Source organism: Semicossyphus pulcher, unplaced genomic scaffold (genome assembly GCF_022749685.1).
Source record: "Semicossyphus pulcher isolate SPU_LCO1_2020_fin unplaced genomic scaffold, fSemPul1.0.p SCAF_12, whole genome shotgun sequence".
Taxonomy (NCBI): Eukaryota; Metazoa; Chordata; class Actinopteri; order Labriformes; family Labridae; genus Semicossyphus; species Semicossyphus pulcher.
In genome coordinates, this window is record NW_027211626.1 from 13,232,141 (window position 1) to 13,259,813 (window position 27,673).

At 41.7% G+C, this 27,673-nt stretch overlaps 1 protein-coding gene across 1 annotated transcript; it reads left to right on the forward strand.

Annotated features, from left to right (window-relative positions):
- The first annotated feature begins 218 nt into the window (after window positions 1-218).
- Window positions 219-25,687, forward strand: map3k21 (mitogen-activated protein kinase kinase kinase 21). Its single transcript, XM_069659037.1, has 10 exons — window positions 219-1,521; window positions 14,353-14,533; window positions 14,649-14,797; window positions 16,608-16,783; window positions 18,724-18,964; window positions 19,212-19,334; window positions 20,916-21,066; window positions 21,286-21,380; window positions 21,637-22,449; window positions 22,550-25,687. The coding sequence occupies exons 1-10, from the start codon at window positions 729-731 to the stop codon at window positions 22,918-22,920; spliced, it is 3,093 nt and encodes a 1,030-aa protein (XP_069515138.1). The 5' UTR covers window positions 219-728; the 3' UTR covers window positions 22,921-25,687.
- Window positions 25,688-27,673: the final 1,986 nt, after the last annotated feature.

The following is a 27,673-nucleotide window of genomic DNA, read 5'->3' on the forward strand; positions in this document are numbered from 1 at the left end:
CGTCACCGAAGAAGAAACAAACTTGGGAGTTATCGATGTTAAAGCTGAGAGGAGCAACTTTTCCAACTGCCTCACTATCAACGGGCTGACCTATGCTAAGCTAGCCCGCTAGCCAATGCTGTTTTAATTCACATTAAAAGTTCACAAACGAGCAAGCGGACGTAAAATTTCGGGCTTCAGTAACTGGATGACTTACCCCGGTGACTTTAAAAGAGAAACCTGTCCCACTGAGCCTCTGTTTGTTTCATCCGAGTGGACGGGGCAGGTGCACCTCTTGCGGCACCTGCGAACACTCGGTAACTTAGCTCCATCGGTAGAGAGCTAACTTTAGCTCGTTCATGTTAGCATTAACAGAAACTATGAAGTGACTGTTTCTCTTCTTGCTGAGTTTAAAGACATAACTTGTTAATGTCCAACTTTGTATCGCTGTTTGAAAGTCAGCCCATAAAGTGTTGACATTAGTTTAAACGTGTTAACCGGAGCACCAGCCTCGCCGGTTGTTATTGACCCTCATACACTTTACCGGAGTGGCGACGTGGATTCAGGCTGTAGACTCTCAGGACTTTGGTCGCCGTTTGACCCTGACGTGGGTAATCGCCTCTACTCTCATCAGCTAGTCTCGTAGATGTGACAGCATGAGGCTTTCAAAAAGCTACTTTTTACCGTTTTAAGTTTTCATTTTGCTCTAAAAGCTCTGCACCCTATGGTGCCGCTACGGCCACCAAGAAATGGATGTCTCGCAGGCCGCTTTCCCAAACGGTGAAGGGCGGCCGGGCGGCGGTGGGACTCGGGAGCATGCCGGGACAGAGTCCCCCACAGTCCGGGCGTGGGCTCACTCAGCCCCGCTGTGCCCGACTCGGTCCCTGTGGACAGCCGCGTATGACTACGAGGCCAGCGGCGAGGACGAGCTCAGCCTCAGGCGAGGAGACGTGGTGGAGGTCCTGTCGAAGGACGCAGCAATCTCCGGGGACGAGGGATGGTGGACGGGTAAAATCAACCACCGGGTCGGGATTTTCCCCTCCAACTATGTCACCTACCAGCCCGCTATTTACCGTCTGCCAGCTACGAAGGGGACTGTGGGGGAACCAGAGCGAGTCCCGAGCTCGCCCGTCCAGATCCCCTTCAGTGAACTGGTCTTGGAGGAGATCATAGGCGTGGGGGGGTTCGGTAAAGTTTATCGGGGCACATGGAAAGATCAGGAGGTCGCCGTGAAGGCGGCTCGACAAGACCCAGACGAGGACATCACAGCCACCGCCGCCAGTGTTAAACAAGAAGCGAAACTTTTCTCCATGCTGCATCACCCTAACATTATTAAACTGGAGGGAGTGTGTTTGGACGAGCCCAACCTGTGTCTGGTCATGGAGTATGCCCGAGGCGGGACACTGAACCGGGCGCTGACCGGAAGGCGCATCCCTCCACACATCCTGGTCAACTGGGCCGTGCAGATCGCACGCGGGATGCACTACCTACACGAGGAGGCCGTGGTACCCATAATACATCGTGACCTGAAATCTAGCAACAGTAAGCAAAGATTGAAGTCTGTGTCGTTTGTGTGCATGTGACAGAGAAATTAGGATTGAAAACTAACTTTAGGAGAAGAACTTGTGCAGCCACCTGTTGCACATGGTGCAAACCCTACTCTTGGTTGCAGTGTTGTCAAACTCCTCTTCCTAACCTGTTGTTTTAACACTAGTCTACCCCAGACAGCTTCACGGTTCAATATAGCAACTCCACGTTTCAACCTGCCACACTGTGCTTTTTTAAAAGGACATAAAAGACATGTGGCTTTAGGAAATGTTAACCTCATGCTTACAGATTACAAGGAAAACATTGTTTAGTCATTACAGCCTCTATTGCAGTTGCTTAAAACTTAATAATGCACTTAATTTCACAACATGTAGCACTACCCTTTACTCACACTGGATTTAAAGAGTTGTTAAAGGTATGCGGGTGTATGAAGTGGTGGGGGGATACCATCGAGAGGATGTGAAATAAAGTCAGAGTTTGCTCAGCTGGGCTGCCCTCCCTCCCTCCCCTGCACTCACCCCCTCATCATCCTTTAAAACACACGCACACAGACACACACCTTCCCAGCCCCCTCTCCTCGCCAAGCTGAAATGTTGTTCAAATAAAGTCAGTGATTTACCAAACACATAGCCAGACACACTTGGTCCACACTGTCAGGCCATGTGCTCGACCAACCAGAGCTAATACCAGAGGTCATAGGGTAAAATAAGGCAGGCAGAGAAACTATCTTTGTTTAATAACAGAAAGAAACACATTAACTGAAGAGTTTTCTGTAATGCAGGGGATGTCTCTTGGTAACTTAGCTGGATCTTGTAGTTTTAACTTGTTTCATTGCAGCAGTAAGCCAACACATGCACTTGTTCCTTGATGAGCTCTTAATTGACAAGCGGCCAGCAAACTGTAGTTTCCCGGGACTGAATAATGAATGGACAGGAGGACTCAATGAGAAAAAAAGGAGTCTGACTCAGATACCCACACTGACACAAGCTACCCACTACAACTCAGGTGTGTTTATGTGTGTAATATGACTCCAAACACTATTTCTCCCTTTGTGACCAGAGAGTCTTATTGACCTGGGGCTATGTGGGGAGCAGCTCTTGTGTACTGATGTCTGTTAATCTCCAGCTGTGAGAGCCTATGTGTGAATGTTGAGTCAGTAGACCAGAGCCTCCATGAACACCAGATTTAGAGAAACTCTTTGTTTACACATGAAGAGAGTCCTCGTGTGTAGACTGACTACAGAAATATGTGTGCAAACCTATAACCAGTGATTATTATTACATTATATGCTGCAACCATGTTCTGTTTACAGCACATGGTGATAATGTCAGTCAACTAGCTGTAGGGATAACCCTGGCAAAAAAAATGTCACACTTAATCACCCCGAGCGATAATGATAATATAAATTATACAATATATTGAGAGCAGTTGAATATTGTTTATAGTCTAATTTAAAATGTGCACAATCAGTCATTGTGTCTGCAGACCGTTGAAAGAATGTTTTTGGGTGTTTTTTGTTTGCATGTGGTGCCTCTTATGCCAAGGGATGAGCAGTGTAGAGGAGCCCAACCCTAAAATTAGTCTCATTTAAGTGCGGAGATTTGTGTAAATTATAGGGCAGATGGAGAGAAAGGATTTAACTGCTGTTTAGACAGTTTGAGTTAATCGGATGTTTGGTGAACATACACAAACAATCCTCCCCCGAACAGGCACAGTGCTGCGAAACACAAGTCGGTGTGTTTGTCCTGCCACTTCACTGTGACCACGAGCGGTGGGTGGCAAACTTTTTGCAATAATGTCCCCTCTTTTAGAATATTTTTTAGCCAACTATTTTGGGTTGAAAAAAAACAGTATTAAGAGGTACACCAGAGTGATACCAACAGTATCAAAACCACAACCTCTAAACTGTAAAGGTGAGGTGCGCTCGCTTCATGCAACTTGGCTTAATTCTCCCCATAAAGCCTGGGGATGGCAAAAAACGTGCATTTAAACACATTATTGTGGATACGTACAGCATTTCGTAGGCTTAAATCAAATGCTCTCTGTTTAGCTGTCATTCAATATGAAATCTTCCAGTGTAAATACAAACAGCGTAACAAATAAACATCCTTGATTGCGTTTGTTATGACAGCTGACCGCCGTTAACGATTGCATTGAAAATAGGCCTATCAAATGTGGGTTATCAAACTTGCATTTTTGTTTAACTTTTTTATATAAAATAATACATCAAAATAAAAAAAATCAACCATCCTTAGGGGCACTAGTAAACAAATTTGAGCAACACTTAAACAAGTTAAGAGAAAGGCTTGAACCTAAATTCGTGAGGGCCAATTCACAATGTGCTTCTTGCAGTTCTATTGAAACCTACAACATCTTAACCTCAAAAATCTTCCATACACAAGATCCAATTGCAATGCTAAATGAGACCCAAAAAACACTAAATTCTACAAGTTGGCATTTGCAAGAGCTACTAGTTGCAGTTAGTTGATGGTCCCAGGGTCAGAAGTCTGAACATCTGTAGTCAATATACAGTCTTATCTAAGTAAAGAGAGGCTGAAAGAAGCTGTATGTGTTTGCTTTGGACCAGGGCATTGAGTTCACAAAGGACTCTCCCCTACACAAACACACAAACGGCACCCTGTGGTGTGTTGGGTTGTTTTCCTAGTAAAAAAAACTAGAATAATGCAGCTTAGAGGAGTTGTTGCATCTGCTAGCGTGCGCCTGTTTGTCTTGTGCGTTGGTTCGTCTAAAAGGATAAAAGGAGGGAGAATTATCTACACGGGGGGTAAAAGGAAAATTGATACATTGCCATGAGTGGTTGTTGATCAGCAATCTGTCACTTTTTTAAATATTTGATAAGCAAATTGTCTGTCAAAGTGGCTGTAACGCTTTCACTCCAGTATTTTACCCTCTCAAGTGAAACCAGGTCATAGACAGGTACATATATAGAACCTAACTTCTCCATCTTCCCTCAACTGCTCAACCTGTCATTTATCAACTCACAGTGTACACACGCTGCACACAGACAAACATACAGCTATTTGATCAATGATTAGCCTGTAAAGTAATATGTTGGAAGTCAGCAAGATTTGTCCAATCTCTTTTGTGTTTTTCAACCTAATCTGTAAAATCCCAGCCTGCAGGGAGGAATGTTGCTAATGAGGGATAAAAGCTTAACATACGTTTGCACAATGGACTGGTCAAGCAGCGGTTGCTAGGCTACTGTGACCAGAAGAATGGCTAGGACTCGGAGGGTCTCAAAGCCCTCGTTTTGTTTTGTCCCGTTCATATTTAATCTCCCAGAGAGCAGCGGTACTCTTTTATTGCCTCAAAGTGAGGGGGTTTCCCTTCTTACTTCGTTATTTTTCTCCTTACTTACCTTCCTTCCCTTTCTTTCCCCTCGGCTCCCTCTGGCTTCTTTTATTATATTTCATGTCTTCTTTTTTTAGTCAGTGAAACTCACTTTAAACTTTAAAGGATAATGCTGGCTTTTTCTTTTAATATTGATCAGCAAAGTTCCTGAAAACTAGCAAAGAATGTATCCCTAAAAGATAAGTATTGTGTGTGTGGCTGCAGCATGTGTGCAGTAGAGCTTCACTGTCATCAAAGGACTTCTGTTTACTATTACTGTTGTATTGTTGCACTGACTAATTTCTTTATTAAAAAAAGCTTGGTAACTATAGTTTGTTCTAAAACAACTGTATTTGTGGAGACTGGCTTTGTGTCGGGAAGACGACTCTGTGCTGGCCCAGAGTTGTGGTTCCATGTTTGCATTGCTTTGCTAATTTGACCAACTGAGAGGAATGCAACGTATTCACTCTCCAATGTCCCGCTCAGAGAGGGGAGCTGAAATGCTGTTACAACTTTGTGCTGCTGTTTTTAAATGGTCTGCACATCTTATACATGTAGGGAGTCTCACAAACTGTTGTCATTTCACTGCTCAGCGAGTTAGCAAAGTTACCAAAAATGTTGTTTTACAATAAGGCCTCCAAGTCCCTCTGAGTTATCATCCTTTGCAAGTCAGTTGGTGATAACATGAGAGGAGGTGTAATGATGACCTCTTGTTGGATGATTTATTGTAATGAAGGTATGTGGCCTTGGTTTAATTGCTTCTAAAAATCTGCAGTCATATCATTGATGCAAAACTTGTATCATGTTCGGCTTTGGAGAAAATACGTGTTTAGTAAGATTAACTGTTATTATTGGTTTTCTCAGGGTTTTGTTCATTAATTTGTTTACAATGAAAACACACATTCATCAACATTTCTTTAAAGCTCCTGTGAGGAGTTTTTTGCATGGCTATAAAACAGACTGAAATTAATTCTGATGACTCTGTATGAGCTACAAAAGCAAACCAGACCATCAGTGACAGGACTGATTATTTCTATATAGTTATTTTTAATGCCTGAGACTGCTGGTGCGGGGTAGGTGTCAGACAAAGCGATTAACTGCACGCTGCCTTCGTTTACATTTTCCAGAGCAAAATTTAAAATAAGTGACACATATGACTGTGAGAGAAAGCAGGATGTGTTTTTTTGGAGGTTAAAAACCACCAGTTAAGCTCCTGACAAAATCAGCAAAGAGATAAGAGGTACGGCTTTGTCCACAGGGGGCGCCAAAATCAACACAAACCAAAGGGTCCTCACAGGAGCTTTAAATGTGCCAATTTTAGCAAGCTGGCTAATTTTCAACTGCAGCCCTTCGGCACGAACTCCAGGAACAAGAAAGACAGCACAATAAGCTTTCTCAAGACTGTGAGAGGCATGCAGAGCAACATATGCATATAGTGCAATATTACAGCAACTATGTGGTAGCTACATGTTGCCATGCAAGCAACACAAAGCATCAAAACACAGCAAGCACGACGGTTTGTAGCCATGTTTTCAAATGTACCTAATACATGCAGAGCACGTAGCAGTATTAACACATTCAAAATGAGTTGATAAGTGTTGAGACATTACATACTTTCAATAACCCCTTCCTCCATCCCTGCAAACAACTTTGATTTAAACATTCACCCTTCAGCTAGGAGTGAAAGTATTCTTAGCGCGGAAGATAAGAGCAAAGAAATCACACTGAAACCTGGCCCTGAGCCAGCACTCATAACCCACTTTACCTCTGGAGTTTCACATCTTGGTGCGGTGCGATAGTATGCCAGGAATGTGTGCTTGAACGCCACTGAAACTGATGGAGTTCCGTTTGGAGCGTGTGCAACCGCATTCTCCCGTCAATCTTAAGCTATTGTTTGACTTCATCACGCTGTCGCTGTGCTCCCTCCCTCCCCCCCTGTGTGTGTCTCTCTACACACAACCCTCCTTCTGCAGATCTCTGCTGACTTTGCAGAAGTGGAGGAGGCACAGAAAGGAGTTTCTTTAATGTCAGGAGACGGAGATGAGCACAGATGATGTGAAGAAAATGTGGAGAGAACGGCTCGTGCAGATGACAAGCGCACCTGTTATTTCCTTTACTATATCTGAAGCACACATATAATTAAGTTTTAGTGTTGTTATGAAGCCTACTCTACGCAAGCGGTCACATTAATTGTGTGGTTTTAACAGTCCCAATTATCACTCACAAAGGAAAATGACCCACCTAATGGTGAGGACAGTTGCTGTGGAAAGTGACCAAAGCACAGGCTGTACATTGCTTTACATTGCTAACTGCTAGTGTAAGTATTGCGAGCTAATTTGCATCTTCCTTTACATGTTGCCTGTCCTTCTGCTATTGCTCTGCGACATGAAAATGCTAAACAGACCTGGTTATCTTATCGGTTTAGATGTCCCTGTGAACCTCCCTACTTTCAGTTTTGTAGAAGAAAACCTCTTTAAACTTGTTTCACATTAAGAGATCATAAATCCACTACAGCAGAGAACAGTTAGGCGAGATGTAGCTCAGGAAAAGTTAAAGAGAACCCCTTTCCTCCTGTAATTTTTCCGTTGTCTCGCTCCACTTGTGGAAAAAGGAGTATCTAAGAGGAAAAGTTAGCAAAGCTTGACTAGGTGTTGCAGGGCAACTTTTCTCAGGCTTCCCACAATTACCCCTTTTGACACACAGACAGTTACTGCCTGTCTTTTCTCTGACCAGAGAATGGGCAGAGGGGAGAGAGGAGGAGTGGAGATGCTTTCACTGTGTTTTTTATGACCTCTCCCTGACTGCACCTATTGTTGCAGGGCAGGGTGAAAAGGAAAACGGCCCACAGCTGAGAAGAGCTGCCTTCCCGAATCAACCAATCCCCTCTGTGGCTCCTCTAGCACATTGATCGATGCTAATACAGTAAACGGTACTAGCTGAACACCTTTTAACATGTGGTATGTTTTAATCAGGTTATGGGTTAGTTCAGGCTTAAACTGACAAAAACTAAGAGAGGAAGAGGACAGACAAAGAGCAAGTGGCCCGGAGAGACGTGACCATGATAGATGGATTTAGCCAGCCATTAGCCCTGATCCTTTTCCCATCAACCAGAATGCCTGGGGGCACTCTCATTTCAACAGGGAGAGACGGACCAGTCGGGGAATGTTTAGCAGCCTTGTTTCTGCTTACTACAGGAAGCCCACTTGCTCTCATGCTCAGTCTGTTGGCACAGTTAAGAAAATACTGCCACGTCAAGTTAGGAGGGGGGCACTTTACAGCAACCATGTTTTATCAACGCTCAGCTCAGGAAAGAAAATGCTGATAATGGACCATTTCTAATTTAGTTTGCATCAAGAGGAGCATAGTTTCACACAGCACTGTTTCTAGAAAGAGAGATTAAAAAGTGTAAGTGGCTCCTTCAGTTTTGGTCGTTTACAAGGTGTTTAATGGAAGCAGAATTATCGGCAAAGGTCTCCTTCATTACAATAAGTGAAAATACTGTATAAAAAGACTGAAAGACGACTGAATTGGATGTGTCAGAACATCTCTTAAAGATGAAGTGTCTCTAATATAATGAACGACTGAACACATGAATGAAGTTTTGTCAGAAAATAACAGTTTAAGAATATAATTTGTGAGCTCTGCTTTATCTTTCCCTCTCATTTGTTCCCTGAGTTGTTGCAGGGTGTAAATGTATTTATAGTTTGTTGAAGAGAGGAGAAACGGCCCTGTTTGCCCGAGACGCGCGTTTCTTTTTTTTTTTCTTTTTACCTTGAGGGGAAGAAAGCAATGGGAAGAAGCGTGGGACCTGCTTTGAAGGCAGCTGCTCTGCTTCTGATCTTCCCACTGCTCCACCATGAAAGATGGGTCTGCCTGAAGATCCACTGTTTGGAAAGGGGAATTAAATGGGGGCTGGACTGAGGGTGGGGTCTGCCTTGGAGGCATGACCATCTCCAGTTGCGTTGCACTGTTGTCTGCTTCAAAACATTTTCTTTTCAAAGGAGTGAGACTTAATATATAGAGGTAGAGAAAGCAGCACAGGGACAGAAAACAACATACAGTCTGTGTTATGACCTTTTCAGACATCACAGCTGTTATGGACCGTGTTTGAAATGCATCATCTTGATGACCAATTCAACACTGGAAAAAATAGATAGTTTAAAGCTCCTGTGAGGAGTTTTTAACTGGTTATGAAACTCACTGAAATTTATAATGCTGCCTCTTTATGAGCTACAAAAACAAACCAGACTATCAGTGACAAGACTGGTTATATCTCTATAGTTATTTTTAATGCCTGTAGCCACTGCCAGAGGGTAGGTGTCAGGCAAGCATTTAACTTTGTGCTGCCAAATCAGCCTTTCTTCTATATTTTCCACTGCAAAGATTGACAGCGAGTGACAAGTTTGAATGTGAAAAGAAAGCTTTTTTTGTTGAAAAACACTTCCCACACATGTACAGGACAAGATCAGCAAATTACATCTTTGTTCAAACAGGCCTTTTATCATCCACTGGAGAAAAAGCTATACTGAAGACTGACTAGCCACAGACTGATATCTGCTAGCTCAGCTGTTAAGGCTGAATTTAATGAACACAGGCACCGAATCTATTTTCCCAGTACTTTTAGGATGACCCTAAAAGAAGTCAACCAGAGCATCTTTTACAGCCTTTTTAATGCAGTTTAATGCGACTGTACTAGGTATTAGCATAAGACTGTTATACTGTAGGTGTTCCACTTTTATTTTGGACAGTGAACTTGACTACTTACAACTTCGACTTCAATTTTGCCTCATACGGGTAAACTCTCAGTGTTAAGAGAACCTAATTTCAATGAAAGACTTTTTTCTGTAGATCAGGCATATAAACTGTGACAAGGCTAGAAAAACAGAATATTGATCTGCGACAAGATTTTTATAAAAAACTCTCAGAGCTTAGAAGAGGGTGAAGAGGTCATGGGAGGTGGACTTCAAAGAGGTGCTGGTGATGTGTTGGCTGGAGGTGAGCCATTTGTCGGTAAATAGGAGACCATGACGAGTCCTTACTTGGCTTCTACCTTTCCCACCCACCTAATGTTCTCTGTTATCGTCTTATTTATTTCTTTATTGTATAGAGTATTGTCTGATTTTAAGTTAAAGGACAGTAGTCCATTTTAATATTGCTTGCCAGTTCTAACAGTAGTATTTAAGGAATGCATTGTTAAACTGTAAATGGACTGCTTTTAGCTACATCCCATTCACCCCATTCTCACATTCATTCATACTGGAAATGTGGGCTTGAGACGCAGGGGATGACCTATTTTACCTCCTAAGCCACAACTGTGATGGTTTACACTGCTGGAAAAAATTAGCAAGCAAAAACCATTTGGTGCGAGTGAAGAATGTAAAAAAATAAACGTAGTAAAGAAGTCATTATAACACAAAGTAAAAGAGAGATGTGTTCTTTACATTTACACGATTTAGACAAACATAAATAATTCATATTATGTAGGAAGTACACATTTGTTTTAACTGGTCATAATTGTGCCAGGGTTTTATCACAGCTTATTTATTTTTTGTATTTCAACATTATTTAATGCTTACTGTTTAATGCTAAACTGTTTTAATTAGGCTGTATAGACAGCAAATGTCATGGGTGTAGAATGTGAACAAAATTATCATAACAATTCACTATAAATGCATGAAATGCTTCGACTCCAAAGCTACTAAACATAGCTTCAGTCCAAGGCCTTGGGCTTCCAAACAGGTATTTTTCTAAAACTATATAAAGACATTTAATAGACTTAAAGATGAATAAAAGGGAAGATATTTTTAGCTGCCCCAATTGCAAGTTTTTTTTATCATATTGTTTATTTTATCTGGTGAGATTTGGTTTCATTTCATTTGTTTTGACTTGTTAGTTAATGAGTAGTTGAAAATGGACGTTGCATGTATTTAGCAATTTATAATAATGTGTAACACGTTATCATCAATCACAGGTTAACCAGCAGTAGCTACGTAGTGAGTTCGGGTTACTAGCTCGGCTGCTAATAGACTCCGATAGCTAAACAAAAAAAGCTGGCTGGGCTTGAAAGGTGTTTTTGTGGCATAACGTCAGCATGGAGTCATGTAGACAGGAGCTCAGCCTTTTATTAGATATTTCTAGAGGGCTGACACTGAAGTCTCACGGAGCTACAAAGAAAGTATTTGGCATGATATTCTATAGGCCAATCAACGCAGACGGGTTTATCCCAAAACCACTGTTCTTCTCAGTTGTGTAACTAAGCCATCATAAGTCATTATAAACCTACAGAGCCTGCTGGGAGGAATCTATGGAATCACTGAAAGAGGACTTGACAACAGGAAGTAGGAGTATATCATTGGTCTAGTGAAACCTGTTTGTAATGGAATTCCTATTGTTGCAGCTCAGGTAGAGGATCCCCTCAGTGCCCGGGGCTAGTAATGGCACCTATACCCCAGTTATTAGTGGAGACCCAATGGTTTAAATGCTGCTTGAAAAAAAAAATCAGGCCCATTAAAAATACATGAGGATTTCTGTAGCTGTGTGTTCAATGTGTGCCAGTTCTTATCTCATTGATTGGGATGATGATTGACACAATTTTCTGTTGTGACAAGATGAATGTCCTTGATGCTTTTAGTCATTTGAACAATGATCTACACAACTGGGTATTATAAACATTGTAAAAGCTATAGTTTTGGCCAGCATGAACTTTTTTGCCATTTCAGGTAATCCCCATTTTATCTCTGAGATGTAACAGTGCTGTGGGAATGAGAAAAGAAAGGCATCATGTGCTACTAAATGTTTGCAATGGTCTGTTTGTGCTTTGTTGCAAGTAGCTTATTGTGATTATCCATCAACTTTTGTGGTCTGTAAAAAAAATGGGCATCAGAAGATCCCTTAACCCACGTTGGTGCCATCAAATAGCTTGTTTGTAATTATAAAATAAAACAACCACCGGCAGCAAATCCTCATGATTGACAAGCTTGAAACAACAAACGCATATTTGCTTAATACAACACAGACTTTATCTTTTATTAAAATATGATTAAAGTCAAGCTGAAACGGCATTTCCAGTAGTAGAGTATCTATCTTCCGCATCATGACGTATTTCCGAGTGAAACAGGACGTGCAGGCGGGACATATCATTAGAGGGATTTGATTTGATCGTTGAGAAGTGGGCGTAGACGGACGTTCTCCACAGCGCAGTAGCTAGCTAACTGACCGAGCGTTCTTGGTGCTCTGCGGCTAAATGTTGCAGATTGATTGACAGGTGGATGTCATGATATTATTGGTTGAAATTGGTTGGTACTAGCTTACGTAAGCACACGTGATATTTTGTTTTACAGGAAGAGAAAAAGATTTTGATATACGAATACGAAGAAATTGATTTTCTGTATTTTTTTGGCCTATATTGTCAAATAGATGCACAATATTACCGGGGATGTGATCTAAAAGGATTAAAATGACATTTGTCATTTCACCTCGACTTTAAGACTGACTGAAGATTTCATCTACGTATTCTTCCGCTGCAGTTTCCTCTCATTCACAGTAACTATAGATGCTTGTATAAACTTCTTTACTAAGTTCTGAGTACAGGTTTTAGGCTTTAGAAGAGGAAAATGTTAACATTTCTGATCACAGCACTATGCAAGAGAGAAAGTATCTCACTTACTTACTTACTTCTTACTCTCTGCTCTTGAACTCGGCTGTCCTCCTTCCCGCTCCCACTACATCTGTCACTGTCTTGACACATTTGCTGTGTAATTGGGCACACATGGTGTTCTGCCTATTCAGGGCATGGCTGTTCAGAGCACTCGCCTGTTTGGAATGATTGCTTTTTAGGAACTGTCCGATTACTGACCATCATATTGGAGAGGTCAAGATCTGCTGGTAAACAAATGCTTGGCCAGTTTTTTTGCTGAGATAATGGAATTACAGACAGACAGACAGACAGACAGACAGACAGACAGATTCCTTTCTTAATAATTACCTTTCTTCTTAACTAGGATTGAAGATCTGTTTGCTTACTGTAGGTAAACCATGCCAACTGGGTCTTAGATGGTTATAAAAGAGGTGCATGTTTTGGCAGGTTTAAGTTAAGTGTGGAGGAATCAAGTCCAAGGTCAGTGAGCTCTTTAGGAGCACACACACAGAGTGCAGCAAGTCTATTCATGTAATCAAAAAAAGCCTCTGTTGAAAACTGGTAACAACAGGCTTTTAAATTAAATGGCACTTTTCTATCTGAAGTGTACATTGTGATTCAGGAGGTAAATGTCTTGATGTGTTTTTCAAAAGTGTAATTTACAAGTTTCTCTGCTACATTTTTGATACTATGTAGAATCAGTACGACAGTTAGGACATGTTCAAATTGACCTGCAGCTGTAGCACAGCATGTAAATACAGAAATGTGACTAATGTTGGAAATAATACCAAGAGAATAAAAGGATGAAAGAGTCTGGAAAAGGCTGCTTCTTGTTGTCAAAGAGAAGACACGATTATCTGGCAGTTTTTTTTTTATTAGCACAAAGAGAGCAGATTTACTCTTGTTTACAGGAAACATTGGACAGGAGGAAAATGTCGTTAACCGTCTCTGTGTGGTGAAGCTTCAGAAAGCTTTATTGCTCACTCCTCTGTTTAATACTGATACTGGCTTGTGTTTACTCTGACATCTGCAGCTTGGTCACTTTTGTTTTTCTGTTTTTGTTTATGTATTTTTTCTTTGCAGATTTTATGCAGCATATTTAATTTAAACTTAATTGTGGTTATATATCTGTACTTCCACTTACATATTTAATTACACTACTATGTCAATGACTATGAAATCAGCATCAACATGTAGGTAATACAGTAAAAGATTCCCTCTTATGATATACGACATTGAGGACCTCAGGGGATCAATATTTTGAATATCAAAGAAGTGAGTTAGGTTAAGTAAATGACTTCACTAGCGCAGGGAAATAGAATGATTGGTCAAATTTGCGGCAATTGGCTAAAATCGCATGGTCGAGAAAAAGTTTGAATTTGCGTGAATTCGCAGGAATGCAACTTTGCAACTTCCTGGAGGGAGCATGATTGGTTGGTTGGTCAGAGGGTTGTGTCTTCACTGTGGCCGGGCTCTCTGGGCAGGTGTTGTGTTACAGGCAGGTTTGGAGGGTCCCTGCTGTCTTTAATGTGTTTAACAGTTTTAGGACCTGAGGACAGGTGCTTTGTGCCACTGTCAACCTCCTGTTTCTACAGTAATAAATGACCTGCATACCTCTGTTGGCCTTGTTGAATATCACTATCATCTACTCACCTGCACGGCTGTCGTTTTCATGCCCCCCGCTCGTCTTTCTCCTCTTTAACCCCTCACGTCTATCACTTTCGATCCTGTCTTTCCACTTTTCCTTTTCTCTCAATCACTTGTTTCTTTTATTTATCCTCCCACTCTCTCACTGAACCCGCTCTAATGTATCCCTTCCCTGTCCTCTCCCTTTCCAGTTTTATTACTTGAAAAGATCGAGAATGACGACATCGGGAGGAAGACCTTGAAGATCACAGACTTCGGCTTGGCCAGGGAGTGGCACAAAACCACAAAAATGTCCGCCGCAGGCACCTACTCCTGGATGGCCCCTGAGGTCATTAAGTCATCTCTGTTCTCCAAAGGAAGTGACATCTGGGGGTAAGACAGATGACGCACAAGCCCAAGGATAGAATATATATACTCCTACTCATTTGTCTGACGTTATAGCTCATCCCTTTATTAAATATTCTTTCTGTTTGATATCATCTACCAGCTACGGTGTCCTGCTGTGGGAGCTGTTAACGGGGGAGGTGCCATACCGGGGGATAGACGGCCTGGCTGTTGCTTACGGTGTGGCAGTGAATAAGTTAACTCTACCAATCCCCTCCACCTGCCCTGAACCCTTCGCCAAGCTCATGGAAGGTAAATTAAACAGGAAAACATCTTTCAATTTTTTTTTTACAATAATACTATTCCCAAATCCCCGGAGAGTTAGATTAATATGATAATTAAAAGATTATTATCCTTCAGTCACATATACTAAGATATACTTTTATTTCCCTGTAGGGAAATTTGTCCTGACGTTTCACAGAGGATAAACATACAACATACATACACTACAGAAAAAACAACAATGCACACAGCACAACACTTCTGATAACAAAATACTCCTGGTAGGGAGCACATGTTCCTCCGACTCCTGAGGTGTGTTCATGAGCTTTACGTCAATGTGGAAACATCATGAATGCTGAAAATCAGCTGTATGTTATGCTTAGAGCTTTTAAAAAACACGCTTCAGTGGTGTATCAACCTTCTTGAATATAACACTACAGTGTTAAGTCATGACTTAAATTAGCAGCTAAAAAGGGTTCATTCCTTAGAGACGAGTCCACTTTAAATCATCGATCCAGAATTTATCATCTGAAATTGCTCAATATCAAAGCTTACTTACCGGCCCTTTTGTCAACACTCACTGGTAATATGTCCTGAATGGAAGCATCTGTCCAGGATCAAATTAAGTACCGTAAGATTCGGTGTATAAGACGTACTTTAAATAAAAGTACCAGTGCGACCGATATACCAGTGTTCATTTAGTTACCAAAAATAATGACAAAAAATTTTCATTAACGATCTTTTTTTCCGTGACGAAGACGAAACGTTGACGAGCTAAAAATAGATTGTTGATAATTAAAACTCTTTTTTTTATTAATGAGATGAGCAGGACTTTAACGTTCTGTCCGTCAACATACAAGCAAACTTTCTCTGTGTCACCCAGGCTTTCTGCGCCATTTGACGCTTCTTCTGCACAAAAAGGAGCGATCATCGGCTGTCTGCTTCAGTCAGACTGTTTAAATGAGAAGCAATAATGAAAAGTGATGTAGCTGCTGTGTCCTCATCGTTCTTTTACTGTATGGATGATCTGCTGAAATTCAAAGTCTTAATTTTACCTGGAGGGAGAGAAAATGTTTTGACTAAAAGTAATGACTAAAATTTGTTGACTTTTTACCGACTAAAATGTTTTGAGTTTTCGTCGACTAAAGCTAGACATAAACTATAAAGGGCAAAAATGACTACAATGTGACTAAAACTAATAAGTGTTTTCGTCTAAAGACTAAATCAAAAATAGCTGCCAAAATAAACACTGTAATATACCGGTATAAAATGCAGAGAGGTGTGTAATTGTGTTCCTGTATTTTACCCAGACGATGGCACTATAATATAGCTAAAGCTTCGTCATGGACATGTGCCACCATGATCGCCAGTGCAGCCACCACCCTCACAACAGTCAACATTACCGTAGGCTGAGCTTAACTACCGCACTGGTAGCTAGCAGGATCGCAAACTCGACATGGTGAAAACAGATGAATGTGGTCCAAATGAAATGAAATTGAAATGGTGTTAAAATAACTTTTTTATTAATAAATAGCTGTAGAAAACCTTTTTCCCTCTGGGATACCCCAAAAACAGACTGCGTTTTATATTCTGGAAGGATTTATATTCTGGATTTTACGGTACTTGTGTTATATTTGGAAGACATTATCATCGTCCACCTACATTTTCCATAGCAGCCCTGCAGTCATAACATTGATTCAAAATGAGCACTTTGTTTTGGCCAAGCTTATACATGTTTTTGCTTTGGTGGACGACCAAAGCTTCATGCAGATCAAACAAAATATGCAGCAGTGTTTGTTATTGTGTCAATCTGTGTGTGTGTGTGTGTGTGTGTGTGCAGAGTGTTGGGACCAGGACCCCCACGTGCGTCCCTCCTTCTCCTGCATCCTGGAGCAGCTGTCAGCCATCGAGGAGGCGGTGATGGCCACGATGCCCCAGGACTCGTTCCACAGCATGCAGGACGACTGGCGTGTGGAGATCCAGGAGATGTTTGATGAGCTCAGGACCAAAGAGAAGGTCGGTCTCAGATACACACACAAGGAGACAAACATCTATAGGCACAATATGAAGGCCAGCAGGTGGCTTTATGTCCTCCTCCTTTTCTGCTGTCTCACACAGTGGGGGAGTAAATGTAACAGGCCTCTTTTTTTTTTATCAATGATACATTTTAACTCATCCATTATTAGGATTTATTCCAGCCCTACTGAATCACTGGGGGAGAGCTTTATGGACTGAAAAGTGTAATTGGTTACTTTCAGCAGACAAAGCTAATCGCACGTTTAACACAACGAGTCATTAATGCCGAGGTGCTTCAGCGTACTTCCCCTTGTTAAGACCTTAATCTGCTTCCTCCTGTAAGTCTCCCGTCGCTGGCTTAAAGAGGGAGGTTAATTAGTGTTTGGAGCAACAGCAGGATCAGGACACAGAGCTGGGTCAGGTACCGTATTGGTCGGAATATAAGACGACCCGGATTTATAATTATTATTTTCAACACTGATTTTTTTCAAAAAAGGCTTTGAAGACCTAATTTGTTTTTATAAAGAAAACAATTTATTTTAGCTTTGAAATAAATTCACGTTTCCAATATATTTTAGATAAATTGTCGCATTTAAATTAAATAAAGTTCCCTTTAAATCATCTATTAAAAAAACCCCACTGTATTTCTTGGCGGCTTGACTCAGCTGCATTAATAACAATTTTACATTTAATAACAATTATCTAAAATTGACATCATAACTGCGCCTCAGTTGTTGGTTAACTTGGCCTACTTTTGAGCCAGTTTGTTCCAGATGATCACCGTGTCTCTCCATCCTTCATCCCCCTGGCACTGTGAGTGACGTCTGGCCTCAGCACTCGCTTTAGATAAGTGATGCTGTCTACTGCTGTGAACGTATACTGACCTTTAAAAGTCTAGACAGCGAATATAAGACCCAAAAGGTGATAATGAATTGAATGAGAAGGATACTGAAAAGATCAGACTTTAAAACATAGAATAACTTTGTATGTACCTGGTTCTGGTTTATCAGTGATGGGAAACACTCATTTCTACATGTGCTTTTGTGTTATGTAACTTCGAATAATCCAATTTAATCACTTAAGCACTCTGATATAATCTGCCCTGCCTTACGTTTACAAAACACTGTAAATTCTGCTCAGAATATAAAAGTTTCAAATATCAAACGGAGAAAAATAAAGAGCTTTTGAGCATTAGCGAACATTTTCCCATCGCAAATTTCACAAGCTTACTAGCAGAATTAGTCGCCACATCAGCAGGTTTCCTGTAAACATCCCGCAGTAATCTGTGTCTAGGTGGGTGGCTGGAAGGGCTTGACTGTAAAGCTGCTTTATGGAAGTCATCCAGTAAGGATTATTATTACTCAGCTGAGTGCAATTAGAAAGAAAATAGAGGGAGTAAAGAAAGCTAAACAGACGTGTCTGCTCCCGTGGCTTACTCCCTGTAACACAGACTGAAACAGCAGGCAGTAATCTCCTGAAACCAGGTTGTTAAAGACGAAGTTATCTAATAAACAGCTAACACTCCTGCCTCTCTTGTAGAAGTCTGTGTGCAACAGCTTTTGTATTTAGACAATTATAAGATGTTTTTTCTTCTAGTGTCTAAACTATTTATAAATACTGGCTTAAGCTTTATCACACAGATGGATAGTAACCAGCGACAGAGATCTAGCCACGTTTTCCTTTTTAATAGCGGATGTCAACATTACCCACCATGCTGGATACTGGATGAACAAAAATTTGTTGGATATTTTTTTTTACTATTAGCTGCTAAAGTAGCCTTGAGCTGCTATCTTCAAGCAAGCATGATAACTAGCCACTTAGGTCTGGTTTCCTCCCTTTAATAACTCTACAACTCCAACTTCTGTTGTCATAATATACCTGATACAATGACTCGCAGTCTTTCACTTCACTCACGTGTATCTTTCCTCTGGTTCTTCCAGGAGCTACGTTCCAGAGAAGAGGAGCTGACGCGGGCCGCCCTCCAGCAGAAGTCTCAGGAGGAACTGCTGAAGCGCCGGGAGCAGCAGCTGGCAGAGCGGGAGATCAACGTGCTGGAGAGAGAGCTCAACATCCTCATTTTCCAGCTCAACAAAGACAAGCCCAATGTGAAGAAGAGGAAAGGCAAATTCAAACGTTCCCGACTCAAACTGAAGGATGGAAACCGCATCAGCCTGCCGTCAGGTGAGTGGCTGCATGTCCGGACATGGTTTCTTAGTTAGATTGGTGCTTTTCTTGTGTTGGTGCTTGAAAGAGCTTGAGTGTTACTGTGAGTGGATGGAAGTTAAAGGGGGTTGATGTGAGATGTTCTGCTCTGGTTAGGAACCATGTTTGCATTTTGTTGAAAATGGATGTTGTTGTGTTAACTCTATTTATAACTGCTCTGACATCCTAATAACATCACCTACCTGTCCTCATGTGCGTGTTGCAGACTTCCAGCATAAAATCACTGTGCAGGCATCGCCTTCCATGGACAAGAGGCGGAGCCTTCACAGCACCAGCTCCTCTCCTCCCAGCAGCCCCACACTCATCCCGAGGCTACGAGCCATTCAGCGTAAGTCCAGTGTTTTTCCATGTCAGCCTGATTTTCTCCTCCACCTCTGTGGTAGAATTGTTCTGGTTTTCTATTTGTCGGGCCTATTTCTTGGCCTGGTTTACGTCAAACCTGCTATTTAAAAAAGAAAGAAATCACACCATCTATTTCAGAATTATACGGGAACATTTGAACAGTATCGTTCTCAATAACCAGAGCCGTGTGAACAACAAGCTCCAGAGCCAGAAGCAGTCAGCCAGTTGTTTGAACAGTTTGATAATGTTGTTAGTCACGCACCGACGCCCCTCCAATAACTGGAACTAATTCCTCGTGAGCATTTATGTAAGATCCCGATATTCAGCCAGAGGGTGCACATTGTTGCTCGTTTGTCACAATAAGCCCCGACGGCTGATATGGATCAACCGTTTCACAGCCGAGTTTAAATCTGAGGAACGTGCGAAAATCAGCAGAAGCCACAAAAACATTTTAGTGTCACTCTACTTCATGAAAGCGGTTCTGCTGGCAGGTTAATTATGTAGCCTCTCTGTAACATAGGACAAAGAAAAGACTTCAATAAAGACATTTATTTTTATTTAGAAATAAACAGCAAATAGGTGCACACACGTCCAGATAATTACAACTTTAAATAATATATGTGGGTATGATTTTCCAAACCCATCTTTAGATTTCACTTTTCATTTTTAGGTCACTGTTTCATCTGATTTTTTATTTAAATATCTCTTGGCAGCATGTCCATGAATACTTTAACATGCTCACTAATTTCCATATTATTATGCTTACAAGTGTACGCTACCTGTGTCCTAACGCTCATGTCGGTTAGAGGTAACACGTATGCTTCCCTCCTCAGTGACGTCTCATGTGCAGAGGGACAGTTTGCATGTTTACGAACAGGATGTTGATCTGACCAGCGAGCTCACAGGCTACTGTGGGCTCAGGAGGAAAGGCAAGCTAATATCTAGCCACACGCAGCAATCGGTGCTATTAGCCACGCTGCGTGTGGCTAACTTTGACAACTGGAAGGGTTTGATGCCTAACAGCTTCCCATCAGTGGGGTTTGTCGGGTTTGATTGGCGAGGGTCTCCTGTTGTTTGAATTACAACAAGACTTTGGTGTTTAAATGGTTCTTAACCTGAGCTTAAAGGACAAAGTAACAATGACGAAAGTTTCTGCCACAGACTTGGGCCAGTGCAGTTTATATTTGATGCTTTTTAAAACTGTTAAATCACACATTTCAAGTGATCCATAGTTACTCGTATTCTGGCCTAAGCCTGTTGTCCTGATGTCTTTGACGGGTCCTGTCTTACCTCACAACTTCAACTTCACATTGACTAACCAACAACTATTAGAAGCTTTTATCACACCAACTTTTTGGGTTTTGGTTTCAGTTTTTTTGGCTTCTCAATTCAAAAATTGCTGTTTTTATAGTTTTCTTCCTGAAACAATCAAATCTAATTTTAAAGACTTTACAAATGACATAATACCTTTTTAACCTCGGTGACAGGTCTACGTTAGACAACATCAGCAGCTTGCTACAGCTTGTTTTTAGTCTGTGGTGACACCTGTGGTCACTCTTGTCAACAGTTACTCAAGATGAGAGCAACCGTACGTGGGGCCGCAGCACCCTCTTCAGGCCAGAGGAGTTCGATGATGTGAAAAAGGGAATCAAGAAGAAAGGAAGAACCTGGGGCCCCAGTTCAGTACAGAGCAAAGAAAGGCCTGCTTCTGCTGAGAGGTACAGGGAATGCACACGCACACACACACACATGACGGTACATTTTCGATCATGCTATCTGGGTGGAGACTGGCCACCTTTTGGTTCCTGTTTTCAAACATAACTACATCCCCATGTATACACAATACATTAGTAGTAATACATACTAATGTATTGTTTTTTGTTTTTTTGCTCCACACATACCTTTTTAGAAATGTAACTTCATGTCTGTGGTTTCAGAGTGCGTCCTCTCTCAGACGGCAGTAACCCATGGTCCACCAGCCTGGTCAAGTCCCAGAAGTCTGTCCCCCTTTCTGCCCTGTTTGCTGAACAAGGTGAGCCTGAAATCCATTCTGAGGTCGTATGTTTTAAAGTTTAAAACCTTTGTGTTTGTTTGTTATTATTGTGAACATTTTTGCTCAGCATTTTTGTTGTCATTTTGTCCAAAGTGACAAAGAACTGGTCAGAGGATCAAAAGGGTACATGTCATTAATTTACACTTCAGGTTTATCAAACAGATGGGGCGAATGTTTTGATGTTTGTCCATCATTTGTGTGTTCATAATGTCTGACTCCACTCGTGTGTTTTTAGCGGGGGCTGGTAAAGATGAACCCTTCTCCCAGGAATGTCCCGACAGCAGCTCCAAGCCAAAGCAGCTCAAGTTCCCCAACCAGGTGTACATCGATCTACCTCTGTGGAGGGACGAGCAGCAGCCTCAGAACCCCGGTGGGCCGGGAGATGCAGGGGTCGGGGCAGCAGGTCAGGGCGGCCCGCCAGAGACGTCAGATGACCCCTACACCACCACATCCACGTCGTCCACCTCCACCACCCCACAGCTCACCCCAACCAACAGCCTGAAGCGGGCGTCAGCTCGCCGGAAGACTGACTCGGTGCTGTACGGCTGCGGCTCGCTGCTGGCTTCAGTCGTGCTCGGTTATGATATCAGAGAAGCTCTAAAAAACTCTGGGGAAGATTGTGAGCCTCAGCGTGAGGAGAAGGAGAAGAAGAAGAAGGAGGGCCTGTTTCAGCGGGCAACGCGGTTCCGCCGCAGCACCTCGCCACCAAGCGGGCGCTCCCGCAAGGACGAGGCATCGTCGAACCACACCACCACCCAACCCGTCAATCTCATCTCTATGTCAGCCATCATGGAATGCAACTCCACCAAGTGCCTCTTACAGTCTGAGGCAGAGGTGTCGGATTGTAAGCCTGGGAAGGTTGAGCTTGTGACTGTCAATCATAACACGGAACCACCGAGACCCAGCCCAGTGGCATCCACAGAAGGCCAGAGCAACAAGACTGTAGCTAACACACAGACACCAGTGCAAACCCAAAGCAAGCCACCGGAGAGCAACCACAACACGGGAACGCGTCTGCGCAGAAAGAAATACACAACCAACCACAATAGTGAGTAACTCAAAACAGGGGTACAAGTGGAGGAAGCTCGAATGTATGATCTGATAAAATATTAACGCACAAAATCTGTATCTCCCCTGTCTGTTTCCAGCCAATGGCCCGCCCACGCTGCCTCCTCCAGCCACACAGAAGAAGCAGGAGAAAGAGAAGGACGGCTCGTCAGAGAAGCCCTCCGGTGGTGAGGCCTTCTCCAGACCAAGGCCGGTGTCGTTCCGGGCCAAACCTCATGCCTGGGCCCTGCTGCGAGGACGCAACAAGAGCTACTCGCTGGGCCACTACTCCGGAGAGAAGGCGGCACAAAACCTAAACGTGGTGCTGTCCTCAGAGGTGGGGATAGGCTGCTCCCTGCTGGACATGGACACGGAGGGCCAGAAACGAGACTGCACCGTGCCGCTCTGCCGCATACAGAGTTCCCCTGCACGGCCCTCTGTCTTTGAGCTGGAGAAAGAATTCCTCTCTTAAAAGCCTCTGTCATATTTCATCCCATACAACATAGAGTGTTCCAGAACATACAGACAGAAGTCTTTTGGCCTAAAACTCCTGGAGGGTTTAGAACCAGGCTGCCTTTTTTTTCAGAGAACCCAGATGTGTCTTAGTTCGAGAACATAGTAATGTCAGTGTTCTAGAGCGTAAACAAGAATGAGATTCCTAGGAGACAGCTGTGTCACAGGAGATCTAGAACGTGCACGTTAATCTCAGTCTGAGAATGTGCGAGGCCTTACACACTGCCCACACACGCACCAGCGAGTAATTCTGCAACCTGAGCAGAACATTCCAGACCTGGATCAGCAGCTCCTCCTCTGACCCCGCGGTGCTCCACTGCCATTTTTGTTTGCTCATCTCTCTCTCTCTCTCCCTTCGTCACCCTCTTCCTCTCTCTCTACTGTCGGTGCAGCAAAACGTTGACCGCTGCTGCAGCTTTCGCAACACAATACCCTCACCTTTTTATTTATATATATATTTTTATAGGTAATTTAATACGAAGAGACTTGACCTTACCTTAGCAACCAGCAGGATATACATTCCATGTCAGTTTCAAAGTCGTGTGATCACGCTTTTAGATGTTTTGACTTGAGAATCATGCATGCATGTACCCTTAAAATGTTGAACAAAAAAAATCTTTATGCCTTGTTTGTAAATATTTCTTTTTATCCGGCATCAGCCTGATGCTGGCAGTCGTTTTGTATTGCTTATATATACTGTTTTATGACTGTTAAAAGTCAGCGATGCTGCAGCACAGATTGTGTTCATGGTACCAGTTACATACTGCATCGTAGCAGAAATGCAAGTACTTTTCCTCCAAGAATAACCGGAAGAATTTAGAGATGCAGGAAGACAAAAACTAGAAGTCTTCCTAAACATAAGTGGAAACTTATCAGTTCAAAGTTGGATGAAATTTAAAATGACTGTTGAAGTCATGTGTTGGATTTTTCTACGAGTATTTATAGAACTTTTTTTTTGGTTCACTCAGCACACTGCAGCAGAGCGGGGGAACACTTCGATACAGATGGTCCTGTCAGGAGAACCTGCCTCAAATTTATTAACTTATACCTAATCCCTTTGGGGACAGCTGATTGGATGCTGTAACGACACAGCATCATTTCAGATTCAGGTCATGAACTGATTACTACACAGCCTGGGAGTGACCGAGACCCCTAAACGTGACCTAAACCTTCAAGTGCTCAAGTTTCTTATTATGCTAATCATGTCCTCATTATATTAGGGTTTGCACACGGTTTTGTTATTAATGCAAACTTTATTTTTTATTTTTTATTTTAATAGCTGATTATCCAAATACCCCATTGACATTCTAAGTTGAATATACATTAATACACAGTTTTATTAAAGTGATAATCTCGAAGATCTCAGTTACGTCTCTTTGGCGGCACCTATGGCGATAAATGGTAACCGGAAAAGCAGCCGCTTAGCTCCGCCTACCCTCTCTGGCAGACCAACCACTGCTGGGTGATGGAAAACACGTCACTAACTGGGCGCAGCTTATGTTTGTTTTTTTTTCGCAAATGTCGTCACAGACACCCAGTTCAGAATACTGCAAAGGCTTTCATCAGTGGGCCATAGGCTCAATCAACATTGTGTTACATCAGTTGGCGATAGATAGTGACTAAACAAACATTTATTTAAATAAAAATCTTCCAGATTATTACTTTAAATTTCTTTAAAATGTTTTTCTCCGGACCTTTGAACCTGACAGTGTTGAGGTCTGACTATGCAGAATATATCCTTCTCCTAGTTCCATGGTCACTCCCGGGCCCCTCTCTAAACATCGAACAGACTCTCTTAACATCCATTCTTAAAAGCTAACTGATGATTAAGTTCCCCCAACTTTTTATGTCCGTCTTCTTCTTAAAGTCTGTTTCCTGAGAAGTTCATTAGAAAATGTGCTCACTTTTGAAGGACGAAACAAGGGCTCATTTACAGTCGAATATGACCTCCCAAATGGTGTATATATAATTGTGATTGCTGAGTTGTTTATCACTGTGGCATCTTTATGATGATTTAGAATGTGAAGTATCCCATGTTATGTATTTTATGACCACTGACTGTCAAACCAACACTGTAAAGGCCTTACTTATGCTGTTAAAGGTGCAGTTTACAAGCCAAGATATCACTGGATTTACCCTTTTTTAATGAATTAAGGGTTATGTGTAAATACAATAATGCACTGGTGCTTTACATTCCCCTCAAAATATTGTATTTCAGTTGGAGGCTGAAGTCTGCAGGTTGTCGTTCACAGTTGCATCTTTGTTGGCAAATAGTTAACAAAAGGGCTGTGTGTATTAAGCTCAACGATGTGTCGACAAACCCAAATAAACATTCCACTACATTAGGAAAAAGTGCAGCAAGAATATTTGTACCAGTTATCAATATGGTGCATTCAGGCTTCTGGCTATGGGACCAAATTCATCTCTACCTGCACTAAGGCCTCTCTGTTATCAGGACCAAAACCACTAAATGAACTAGCTGCTAGAGAGAAGTTTTTACAAAGAAAACTATTCTGTACGAAAACTTCACAAACAATCTCAGAGAAAGGACCCTTCACCCTCTGATCAAATAACAAGACTTCCTGTTAAATGCAACACTTCCTGTCAAATCACTGAACATCTGTCACGCTGAATGTGTCAGGTTTAGCTTTGAGTACGTCTGTTTCAGTGAACAGTTCTTATCACTACAGTATTGGTTATTTCACGCCTGATTGATCAAGAGTATCAAGTTTATCAATATTTTGAATAAAGTCAAAATGAGACTAAACATTGTCTTTTTGTATTTCTTTTGAGGCTGAAGCACCACAATTATTTATTGCTGTTCGCTGTGTATTTCAAGCTCATGTCTTTGTTTGTGACCCCACAAATGTATTAAAACAGTATGTGCGTGTGTATCCCCACAAAGATCAAGGATAACCACTTTGCCTGTGTGACCCCACAAACATAGAAAAATCAGTTCCAGTTCCTGTGTTTGTGTGTGTCAGTAAAAGTCATCACAAAGACGAAACATTCGCTCCACGTGTGACCCCACAAATATATAAGAACCAGTGTGCGTGTGTGTGGTCCAACAAAGATATATGACCGGTTTGTACGTCTGTTCTTGTGACACCACAAAGATATAAAAACCTGTTGTGACCATAAAAAGATCAAAGATATAAAGACTAATTTGTGGTTATGACCCAGCAAAGATTTAAAATCTGTCAATGTACCCATAAAGATAGATGAACCAGTTGTTGTAGTAACCGATTTGTGTTTGTGACCCCAAAAAGAGAGAAAAACAAGTTTGAGTGTGTGACCCTACAAAGAAAGAAAAAACATTTTGAAAGTGTTTGAGCCCAAAAGATGTTTTGTCTAATAATTCCCACTAAGATATTAAAACCTAAGACTTGTGTTAATATTAAATACGCAATGTGTTCGGGAATCCAAAAAGATGTAAAAAACTGGTTGTGTGTAACCCACAAAAATAGAAGCGTTTTGTGTGTTGTCCCCACAAAGATAGAAAAAACTGGTTGTGTTTTGACTCCACAAACCCAAAAACCCAGCAGTGAGCTGGCATGCACATATAGTAAACTTTAATCTGTTGTGGCCATTTGTCCAAAATAGTTTTTTCAAGATTTTCAAAAATATCTACATATTTTTAACAAAAAAACACTTCTGCACCGTTCCCGTTGGGTCGGTCTCAGTCAAGATTCACTATTCAAGTACTTTAATTTCCAGCTCAAAGCAAATGTACATGTTTCCATACCGCCTCTCATTGGGCCTCATTTACGAACAGTGCGTACGCACGAATCTGTGCTTGAACTGTGCGTACGCACGTTTGACGCACAAATCTGGGATTCATCAATTTGTTCTTACCTAAATTTCTTTGTACTCTGCGAACAAATTTAGAACTCCCTCAGACCATGCGTACGCACAAATGATGAAAGAAATGTCCTAGGAAATGTTAACACACACCCTTTAACTAAATGCATACTATATTAAAACTTCATTTATTGAAAAAAAGGCTTTAATAGACAACAATAATTGAATTTACTAATGTGTGGACCAAACGTAAATGCCGTGTCATCCTCATAATTTATTGTCATATAATTAAATCTTCAATTATAGCAGTTGAGTTAGTTTATTAAGTGTACAATAGAGTAGACCATATGAAAATGTTCATATTGAAATGTAACACTTTTGTTACAATTGTTTCTATTTCTGCTGATGTGAAATTTTTCTTTTTTCCTTTTGAGGCCATCTTTCACGTTCTTTCAGCTTCTCCGTAACACCGCTCTCTTCATGCGGCACCAAACAGATGTCCTTATATAGAGAAATAGAGGCGTGGCAGTATGCTGATTGCAGATCGCAGACATGCACCTGTCAATTTAGAATGGTTCTGATTTACTAACATACGCACGGTGGTGAGAACAAAATTGGCCGGTGCGCATGTGTCATAAATCCGACGGTGATTTTGCGCAAGTACTTATTTTTTGCGGAGAGTAAGAACATTTCTGCGCAGATATTAGTGAATGAGGCCCATTGTCCTCATGAAAAAACCCTTGTCCCCTTCCTGGTGTAACCCACCTGCTAAACATCTGAATCCTGTCAGTCATTGGTCAGCTGTTTAGCACCCCCTTGTGTTTACAAAGAAAAACTTAATACAATAATAATGAACAATAATCCACTGAAGAAATAGCTCCTACATTATCATATCAATAAATAGAGATAAC

Coding starts and splice junctions, on each gene's coding strand:
- map3k21 (XM_069659037.1), top strand. CDS start 729: ATGGATGTCTCGCAGGCCGCTTTCCCAAACGGTGAAGGGCGGCCGGGC. Junction 16,784..18,723: donor AGCTCAGGACCAAAGAGAAG/GTCGGTCTCAGA, acceptor TGGTTCTTCCAG/GAGCTACGTTCCAGAGAAGA. Junction 21,067..21,285: donor AGGCCTGCTTCTGCTGAGAG/GTACAGGGAATG, acceptor CTGTGGTTTCAG/AGTGCGTCCTCTCTCAGACG.